This window comes from Neophocaena asiaeorientalis, unplaced genomic scaffold (assembly GCF_003031525.2).
Source record: "Neophocaena asiaeorientalis asiaeorientalis breed wild unplaced genomic scaffold, Neophocaena_asiaeorientalis_V1.1 scaffold171, whole genome shotgun sequence".
NCBI lineage: Eukaryota > Metazoa > Chordata > Mammalia > Artiodactyla > Phocoenidae > Neophocaena > Neophocaena asiaeorientalis.
In genome coordinates, this window is record NW_020174013.1 from 2,123,177 (window position 1) to 2,133,949 (window position 10,773).

Sequence of the window (10,773 nt, forward strand, 5' to 3'; positions counted from 1 at the left end):
GGACGCAGGAAGCGCGCGCCGAGCCTCCCGCCGGGCCGGGCGCGCTGGCCCTGAGCCAGGGCGCGGTGGTCGAGGTGGGGAGACGAGCTCTGAGGGAGTCGGCTCCCGGGCAGCAAAGTCCGGTGCGGGCCGAGGCGCCCGGCGGAGCGCACTTGTCTCCGTTTGTAAAAGGTGCTCGGGGAGCCCGCCCCGGTGAGTTGACCGACCGGCGAGAAGAGGCGGGAACCGCGGGGCGAGCGGCGCGGGCTCCTCCCCCGGCGCCTCAGCTATTTGGGTCAGGACGAGGCGGCCGCGGCGCCGGACCTCTGGACCCGCTGGCTCCAGGACTACTGTCCGCCCGCCGCTTCGCTCCCAGCCACCCCGTCGGCAGGTCCCCGGTGTCCGACAGCAGAGACGCCGGCGCGGCGAGAACTCGCGCTGCGCAGGTGGGCAGTGGGCATCTCGGCTGTCCCGGGTGGGATGCGGCCGAGGATCGAGGGGGCACTTCCGGCGGCGGCCACCGCACTTCCGGGTCGTGCGGGCGTCCTCTAGGCGTCCGCAAGCCTGGGGGCATCCTCCTCAGGGCGGTAGAGCGGGCTTGTAGCAGTTTACACTGGCGCAACCCTCGCCCAGCCGGTGCCTGGGAAGTTTCAACCCCGGAGGTCGCCAGTATTTACGCGTGGGCGCCCGGCGTGGGGTGCGTGAGGAGCGGGCAGGGTACTACCTCGGCCTGTCGGGTCCCTGCAAACGCCGATGAGTTTCTGCCGGAGACACTTGCTCGCTTCTCACTTGGGCTCCCTGGGTCTTTCTTACCTTTGAAACTTCAGCAAACGTTTTTGTTTTGTTTTGCTTTGTTTTGATCAGATTCTCCACCTATTTTACACAAAATGAAGGCTAGATTTTCAGTGGGACAAACATTTGCAAATAAGCCAAACATCAGGGAGCCCTAAATGAAAAAGAAATTATAAAATAGGAAAAAAAAATGAAAACCGAAAGAAATATGAGTATTAGAATTCACTTAGAAAGTATCAAGTTATCCAGGTCGCTGTGGAGAATCTAATCGCTAATTCAAGGTCTCAGAGCAATTCCCTTGGGAAACTTAAAACTCAGGGTCGTTTATAGCCCATATTGTGCCTTTACCCTTGCAAAAATTTTCATCCATCTTCCGAGTTTCTCAGAGTTCTATATTTTATGTATTTCCTCCTACGAATCTGCTGATGAATTAAGTGAATATATAAGCTAAATATTGCTGAAAGCATTGTAAGTAACTTGCTAAAGCATAATTTCCATTTCTAAACATTAATTTTAATTAAAACTAGAACATGAAAATTAAATGTTTTCTGAAGTTGATGTTTTATGACGGGTTCTACAAAGGAATTTTAATGCAGAAATTTCAGTAGAGTCAACATTTTGATGATTTACTATTTCAGCAAAATTCTTAATTCTCATCTCTGCAAACAACCTTTAATTATGTATTACCCATTAATTTTAGATGCCAATAGTTTATAATAAAATAATGTCTATTATTTTACATTATTATTAGCACCTTACAAATTGAAATGTGACAGGAATAATACTTAGTATCTGATTATCTAGTCTATATATATATATATTTTTTTAAACCAAGAATCAATCTTTCTTTCTTCCTTCCTTCCTTCTCTCTCTCCCTCCCTCTCTCTCTCCTTCTTTCTTTCTTTCTTTATGCCATGGGATCTTACTTCCCTGACCAGGGATTTACCAGGGCCCCAACAGTGAAAGCACTGAGTCCTAACTACTGGACCACTAGGGAATTCCCTAGTCAATATATTTTTAAATTACTGTGTTTTTATACTAAAGTGCAAGTGTCTACTACTAATGTGATAATTAAATGTATTAAAGTTATGTAAATGATGTAATATAACCTTTGAAATTATACTGCAGGCAAGCAGGTGTTCTGATTTTTAATGAGTGGCATTTTGCAAATTATTGGCTTAGAAGCACATTCATTTTATACTGATATAAAACTCAAACATAGCTTGAGCTATTATTCTCTAATTGTGATTATTTAAAACAAATACCTGCTCCATTGATTTTAGTTTTTTTCCCAGTTGATTTTCTCAGTTCTGAAGTCATATTTCAATATGGTAGTTCTATTTTTAGCTATTTAAGGAACCTCCGTACTGTTCTCCATAGTGGCTGTATCAATTTACATTCCCACCAACAGTGTAGGAGGGTTCCCTTTTCTCCATACCCTCTCCAGCATTTATTGTTTGTAGATTTTTTAATGATGACCATTCTGACCGGTGTGAGGTGATACCTCATTGTGGTTTCGATTTGCATTGCTCTAATGATCCCTGATGTTGAGCAGCTTTTCATGTGCCTGTTGGCCATCTGTATGTCTTCTTTGGAGAAAGGTCTGCTTAGGTCTTCTGCCCATTTTTGGATTGGGTTGTTTGTTTTTTTAATATTGAGTTGTATGAGCTGTTTGTATATTTTGGAGCTTAATCCTTTGTCAGTGGCTTCGTTTGCAAATATTTTCTCCCATTCTGGAAGTTGTCTTTTTGTCTTTTTTATGGTTTCCTTTGCTGTGACAACTGTGGCTCTTTATTATAACACTGCTTTATAAACTTAGGACCCTTACAACAATATGTTCTCTTTCCCTTCCCAGCCTTTGGGCTATTGTTGTCCTACTTTCTTACTTCTACATATGATAAAAACCTCATGATATGTTATTGTCATTTTTGCTGTAATAAGCAAATATTTTATGAATAAATCTTAAAATGAGAAAAATGACTTATATTTTGCCACATGTTTGCCACTACTGGTGCTCTTCATCCTTTGTATAGATCCAAGTTTCTATGTGTTATTTTCCTTCTGCCTGAAGAACCTCTGTTAGCATTTCTTGTAGTGAAGGGCTGCTGGTAATGGATCCTCTCAACTTTTCTTTGTTTAAAAAAATTCATTATTTTACCCTCATTTTTGAAAAGTATTTTACTGGGTGTAGAAATGCAAGTTGACAGTTTCTTTCGATACTTTAAAGAGGTCACTCTGTTGTTTTCTTGCTTGAATAGTTTCTGAGGTGATGCCTTGGAGACAGTGTCTGCTGTAATCTTATCTTTTTTTCTCTGTACATAATATGTCTTTTTTTCCCATCACTGGCTGCTTTTCACATTTCTTTATCACTGGTTTTCAGCATTTTAATAATGTTTTGCCATGGTTTGGTTTTCTTAATTTATTCTTCTTGGATTATGTTGACCTTCTTGGATCTCTGGGTTTATAGATTTTGTCCAACTTGGAATTTTTTTGGCCATTTTTCCTTCAAATTTTTTTGTTACCCCTCCTTTTCTTCCCTTTAATTATATATGTTTTAGACTGCTTGATATTACCCTATAGGCTCTACTTGGTTTTCTGTTTGTTTGTTTTTTAGTCTTTTTTAAAAATCTGTGTGCTTCATTTTGGATGCTGTCTTAGTCCATTTGGACTGCTATAACAAAATCCTGTAGACTGGGTGGCTTATATAAAACAGAAATTTATTTCTCATCATTCTGGAGGCTAAGAAATCCAAGATCAAGGCGCTGGCAGATTCACTGTATTGTGGGGGCCTGCTTCCTGGTTCATAGCTGGCACCTTCTTGCTGTAACTTTATGTCGTGGAAGAAACAAGGGATCTCTCTGGGGTCTCTTTATAAGGGCCCTAATCCTATTTATGAGGGCTCTGCCTCCTAAAGGGACTCCATCCAATACTATCACCTTGGGGATTAGGATTTCAACATATGAATTTGGGGGGACACAAATATTTAGTCTATAGCAGATGGTTTCTGTTGTTATGTCTTTGGGTTTGCTGATATATTTTTTTTCCTGTAGTTTCTCTGCTGTTAATCTCATTTAGTAAAATTTTATTTCAGTTATTTTATTTTTTATCTTTAGAGGTTCTATATGGTTCTGCTTAATGCCTTCTATAACTTTCCTCGTCATGTTTATGTTTTCCTTTAGCATATTTTTAATATTTATATTAAATAATGAACGTAATGTCTGTAATAGTTGTTTTAAAACCCTTATCTGCTAATTATATCACCTCTGTCATTTTCCTGCATTTTTACATGTCTAGTAATTTTTGATTAGATGGTCAACATTGTGATTTTATGTTGTTGAGTTCTGGATTTTTCCTATTCCTGTAAAGAGTGTTGGACTTTCTACTGAAGGCAGTTAAATTACTTGTGAATCAGTTTGATCCTTTGAAGGCTCTCTTTTTTTTTTTTTTTTGCGGTACGCAGGCCTCTCACTGTTGTGGCCTCTCCCGTTGCGGAGCACAGGCTCCGGACGCGCAGGCTCCGTGGCCATGGCTCACGAGCCCAGCCACTCCTCGGCATGTGGGACCTTCCTGGACCGGGGCACGAACCTGTGTCCCCTGCATTGGCAGGCGGACTCTCAACCACTGTGCCACCAGGGAAGCCCTGAAGGCTCATTTTTAATCTATTTTAGAGCAGGTGTAAATAGCCTTAACTCTAGTGTTAATTTACCTGCATTAGCAAGCCATTACCCTTCTGAAGCCTCTACTGAAAGTCTCAAGTAACTCATACACACTCTACACTCTGGATGGTAAACACTTGAACACTTACCAGTTCTGTGTAATCTTTAGGAATAGTTCAGCGTACAGCTTCCTGGTAATTGTTCTTTCCCTTGAAATTGTTTTTTGCCTGGCTCAGTGGGGTTTCACTCTATGCATGTGCAGATTGGTATTCAATTAAAGGTGCAAGGAGAGGGACTTCCCTGGTGGTCCAGTGGCTAAGACTCCACATTCCCAATGCAGGGGACCCAGGTTCAATCCCTGGTCAGGGAACTAGATCCCACATGCATGCCACAACTAAGAGTTTGCATGTCACAACTAAAGATTCCATAGGCTGCAACTAAAAGGACACCACATGCCGCAACTAATGATCCTACATGCCACAACTGAAGATCCTGCATGCCACAACCAAGATCCCACGTGCTGCAACTAAGACCTGGTGCAGCCGAAATAAATAAATAAAAATTTTTAAAAATTAAAAAAAAAAAAAGACTCAAGAATAGCCCTATGCGTATTTCTGGAACTCTTTCTCTGCATAACTCCCTCATCTTCAGTACTAAGTGGGCACAAATTCTGGGTGCTTCAGTTTCTCTGAACTCTGATCTCTTTTCAACTCAGTGAGATTACCAGTCTCTGTTTGGTTTTCCCTTCCCTGTGCCATAGTCCAGAAATTGCCTCCAACTGGAAACCTGGGGAGATCATAGTATTTTCCTCTTTGTTTCCCTTTTATCAGGGATTAAGGGTGGCAGTGCTATAATAATTTGCTCCTTGAGAAAGTGTCAGGAAAAACAAACCGAAATATTTGCAAATTTAATTTCGTAACAGACAGTTTACCATTATTTGTATCATTTCTCCCAAGTTGCAAACAAAATTTAATACAGGTGTTTACCTGTTTATAAAATAGGGGAAATTGATGGGAAAACAATTTTGGAAACTTCAAAGTCTGTATAAAAGCCTTATTATATTTTACTCTCATTACAAAAGTTTATCCTTGTATTTATATACTCATTGCCATTTTAAAGTCTCAGAAGGAAAGGGGGGTTTATATTATTGTTTTCCTTTAGTGGCCTTCTTTAAGAACAGTGATAAGCAATAAAACTAGTGAAGAGTGGATGAAGTAAAGAAAGATTATGGTGCATTTTGTCAAAGTAGCTAAGTTTATATGCAACAAGTTTATTTTTATATGGAAGTTTATAAGTTTATATGGAAGCTTAGGCCTGTGTAGCCCAAAGCTTGGGTCTTTGATGCAAAATGGTGATAGTTCAGAAGGAGAAAGGAGTCAAAGAAATTACTTTTTTGTTACTTTAAAAATAAGTGAACATTTGAAAGAAAATAAAAACATTAAGACCTCAGACAGAAATAGAAATGTAAGAAGCAGAAGAATTCCAGGTCAGAAGAAAGGAGGTAAAGCCTGCACATACATTAGCATCTCTGCTTTCCATGTTGAATAAAAGAGATGAGGTGGTTACAAACTTGCCACAACTCTTTGTATATTTTATATCTCAAAGCCCATTTTAAAATGTTTATCACTCTAAATTGGAGTACAAAATGTTAACTAGATGCCAAGGAAGAGCTTTTTCTTGGACTTTCCTTAAAGATTAGATAAAACCCAGACATTAGCACACTAGTTAATTTTATACAAATAAAAGGTTCAGACACAGTTAAGCATAATTTGAATTCTTAAATAGTTTTTTCAGAAATTTATAATGATGCTTTTACCTCTATCATACCCTTTAAAAATATATGGTAAAGAGTAAATTTCAGATCAGAAGTAGAATACAAATTCTGAATTACAGTTGATACTTTATACTGGTTGTCAGTAATATCCATACAGGTAGTATTTCTATTCAGCCACGTACATTATAGAGGCAATTACTCATAGTTTATTTTAGTTTGTGATTTATCAAGTGTTATTAAATTTTTTTGTGATGAGGTAGACTTGGTTTTTGTTGATTGAAAAAGCCCTAATATTTTTGTCTTGGGAAAGACAGAAACAATGTTCATTTACATTTATACTTTTAATTTTAGAAACAAAAACCAGGAAATGCCTCGTTCCACAAACAAAGAAATGATACTTGGCATCATGGTGGGAACTACTGGAATCAGCTTGCTGCTTCTGTGGTACCACAAGGTTCGTAAACCAAGGACAGCAATGGATTTACCTAAATTTCTTTCTCTGGGTAATTCACTTGATTTGATGCCTTTGCAAGATGAAATGCCTAATGGCCAAGGAACAACAGCGATCTTTCAAGGAAGGCAACTTCAGATATTGGAGAAGTTAAATGAATTACTGACAAATATGGAAGAACTCAAGGAGGAAATCAGAGTTCTTAAAGAAGCCATTCCAAAGCTGGAGGAATATATCCAAGGCGAACTTGGAGGGAAGATAACTGTTCACAAGATAAGTCCTCAGCACAGAGCTAGAAAAAGAAGGCTTGTCACAGTTCAAAGTTCAGCAACAAGTAATAGTTCAGAGGAAGCAGAAAGTGAAGGAGGGTAAGATTCTTTAAGATGTTTCCCATGTTGAATTGATTATTTATTGCATTATTGCTATTACTTAGGTACTTTCATTATACATTCCCAGTCATATATTCTGTTACTAAGAAGGCATAAAAAGGAGTGATTATTTTGTCTTATGTTACAATTAAAACCCTATTCCATAGAGGTCAGTATTTTAGTTTAGACCTCAATGACAAAAAGAATGTAACTTACTCTAGTGCTAGGTGGCATCACATGAGTATTGAGGAAGACAGTGATTGTTTGCCAAAATGTGTAACCTGTTGTTATATGTGGCCACTGTGTGACCCCTTGCATAAGGACTGTCCAAAAAGTACTAATAAAACTTTCTGTGATGATGGAAATGGTCTAAATCTGTGCTGCCCAATATGGTAGCCAGTAGCCACATGTGGCTATCAAGCACTTGAAATGTAGCTAGTGAAACTGAGGAACTGAATTTTTAATCTCATTTCATTGTAACTAATTTAAAATTAGCCACATGGGACTAATGGCTACTGAACTGGGCAGTGCAGACCTAAAAAGATTTCAGAATGTACAAGTGACTCAGTTTCATCCTTGCATGGGTAATTCATTGAATTCTACAATCAAGAACATAAATAATGTTCTTTAGGGGAAAAACAAATGATTTATGAAAAAAGGACTTGTGCCTGACTAGTGTTTCTAAGGAGTAAAATAGGCAAGTAAATAAAGACGCACCAGTGAATGTAGCATAGCCTGAAATTCTTTAAGGCAGGGACCCTATGTTTTCGTCATCGTATTCCTAACACCTATTATTGTGCCTCCCACTGAGTAGATGCCAGTAACTATTTCTTGAATTAATGAGTGATCTGCTAAATAACTATAGAATCAGAAGAAGGAGAGGGGATCTGGAAAGAGGAAACAAAGTGTAGGGATTTAAGGGTGATGTAAATGGTTGATGAGGTCTTTGAGATCAATGCTAGGACTGGAATTACTTAGCATCTTCATATAGAACTGGAGAAATAACTTATGAAAAATCTTTCAGAGAGAGAAGAGCCACAAATGCTAGATCTAGATAACAAGAAGGTCTTAAAAATTTGTGTTCCTGAACAACAGGAAAAGTTGTAGACTGGTTTTAAAATAGGCAATGAAATGGTTTTTGTTTGTTTGTTTTAATTTTTATTTATTTATTTCTGGCTGCGTTTGGTCTTCATTGCTAGACGCAGGCTTTCTCTAGTTGTGGTGAGCGGGGGCTGCTCTTCGTTGCGGTGCGTGGGCTTCTTATTGCGGTGGCTTCTCTTGTTGTGGAGCACGGGCTCTAGGTGCATGGGCTTCAGTAGTTGTGGCACGCGGGCTCAATAGTTGTGGCTCACAGGCTCTAGAGCATAGGCTCAGTAGTCGTGGCGCATGGGCTTAGTTGCTCCATGGCATGTGGAATCTTCCTGGACCAGGGCTCGAACCCATGTCCCCTGCATTGGCAGGCAGATTCTTAACCACTGCACCACCAAGGAAGTCCGGGCAATGAAATGTTTAAAAGGAATCTAAAATAGTTCTAAATAATTTAGAACTGTAACTCAGAAAAGACACTTGTTAATTATTATGGGTATAGAGAACAGCAGCTTAGGACTCTGATAATGATAAAAATCCAACCATAACATTGCGCATCATTGAGAGTTACTGAAGACAAACCGATGGTTATCTTACATTATGTAGATCTGTGGTGTTTCCTCACCAGGAGTCCTATGTGCAGTTTTGGCAATCACATCTTAGAAGGGACATAGTGGAACTAAAGGCTAGCCAGAGAAGATCTGCTAGACTGAGGGAAGAGATGGCAGCCCTGATGAAGGAGCTTAGGCCAAAAGGATCAATGGCCCTTAATCTTAAAAGACCCTGGTTAAGCTGAGCACAGGCTTGCTCAAGAAATTCTAGTATTCTAGAAAGACAGGCAACCTTTGATAAGATTAGGATAAGTTTAGGACAAATGAAAAGAAGATAATTATGGGACTTAATTAATTTCGAGTAATGGTGTAGACATAAATTTTTTTATGTGGGTTCAAGAGGGATTTGTGAAATCTATGAAGAGTAGTCATATACCGCTAAAAACAACTAGACATATCAAAACTTTAAGGTTGATGTCAAGTAAGACATCCCCTTCTCTTGCTTGATCCTGGGTGCCTTTGTTAGCAAGAGTACGAGAGTAGATGTACTAGAGCCCTAATAATGGACTAGACAATAATGGACAATGAATGGCATTGAAAGCAGAGGGAGAGTTGAATGGAAAAAGAAGATGTGGTACATATATACAATGGAATATTGCTCAGCCATTAAAAAGAATGATATCATTTGCAGTAACATGGATGGACCTGGAGATTATCATACTAAGCAAAGTAAGTCAGAAAGAGAAAGACAAATATCATATGATATCGGTTACATGTGGAATCTAAAAAATAATGATATGAGTGAACTTATTTACGAAACAGAAACAGACTCACAGACTTAGAGAACAAATTTATGGTTACCAGGGGGGAAGGGTGGGGGGAGGGATGGATTGGGAGTTTGGGACTGACATGTACACACTGCTATATTTAAAATAGGTAACCGACAAGGGCCTACTGTATAGCACAGGGAACTCTGCTCAATACTCTGTAATAGCCTAAATGGGAAAAGAATTTGAAAAAGAATAGAGACATGTATATGTATAACTGAATCACTCTGCTGTACACCTGAAACTAACACAACATTGTTAATCAACTATAATCCAGAATAAGATAAAAATTTAAAAATAAATAGAGGGAGAGAAACAGTTTCCCCCTTAGCTCTACTTTAGAAAAATAAACAAAAGCAAAGAAATGAAAACGATTTGTTTCTTTTTCTGTTTTGAAAGGAATAAGATACAGAAAGATCTATCACATCTTTCTAAATAAACACCTAGAAACAAACTTTTTAAATAAGTAAACATTTTTTTTTGAAAGTAAGGTTTTATAAAATATATTTGTTTCAATTTTAGATTGCATGTCCTCTTATAACCTGCTTGGGACAGAAACAACTGGTCATGGTGAGATACAGTCATAATCCCATTACCACATTTAAGATGGGTTGTAGCCTTGATACATAGTATCCTTGATAGCAGAATTAAAACAGCAAATGACAATTACATGTTCCATATGTAAATTTTATGCTTTGCAAGAGGCACCTGGAGATTTTGACTTCTTTTAGTAAAATAGATGTCAATCACAATTGGCTGATATTATTAGTTTTACACACGAAAAGAAAAACATCTAATTATATTCTTCGTTGTTGATTAAAACTTGAGTGGGTAGATCAGTAGAATGCATTTTCTGTAAACATTATTAGAATCTTCTACATGCCTCTCTTTGGATCATCGTGGACTTATGGATTTATGCCTTATTTTGTCTCAGCTAATTTCATTTAATTAGTTGTGGAGGTGATGATGACTAAAGGCTCAAAATCTCATGACCCTGGCAGGCTCATCAGTGGGCCTGCCAGGGTTCTTTTCCCTTCTTAGAACTAGCGTGAACATCTTGGAAGGCATCTTTGCTTCTTGGTAATATTGTTTCGACTGATTTTGGTTTGGGCCCCTGCTCCAAGACTTGGAATCAGCTACCGTCCTGGCAGCATTGGTTCATTTCTGTGAGAAATAGTACTAGATACCAAAATCGGGAGTGTAGGGTAGTACTGTTTTTAGGCAGGATGATACCAGAGGCTGTTTTGGCCCCTTTAGGGACAGGATAAAGAAAAATTATTAAAAAGAAA

The 10,773-nt window shown here is 38.9% G+C and overlaps 1 protein-coding gene across 3 annotated transcripts in view; it reads left to right on the forward strand.

Moving 5' to 3' along the window:
- The window catches only part of RMDN2 (regulator of microtubule dynamics 2), a 66,189-nt gene that overhangs the window by 258 nt on the left and 55,158 nt on the right, over nucleotides 1–10,773 (forward strand). Inside the window, exons 1-2 of one of the 3 annotated variants that reach the window (XM_024753447.1) lie at nucleotides 220–425; nucleotides 6,553–7,020. In XM_024753447.1, the coding sequence (XP_024609215.1) occupies nucleotides 6,569–7,020 (452 nt within the window). In that variant the 5' untranslated portion in view covers nucleotides 220–425; nucleotides 6,553–6,568. Of the gene's footprint in view, nucleotides 1–219; nucleotides 426–6,552; nucleotides 7,021–10,773 lie in introns of those variants that run through there. The other 2 variants (XM_024753445.1, XM_024753444.1) reach the window with 2 other exon arrangements.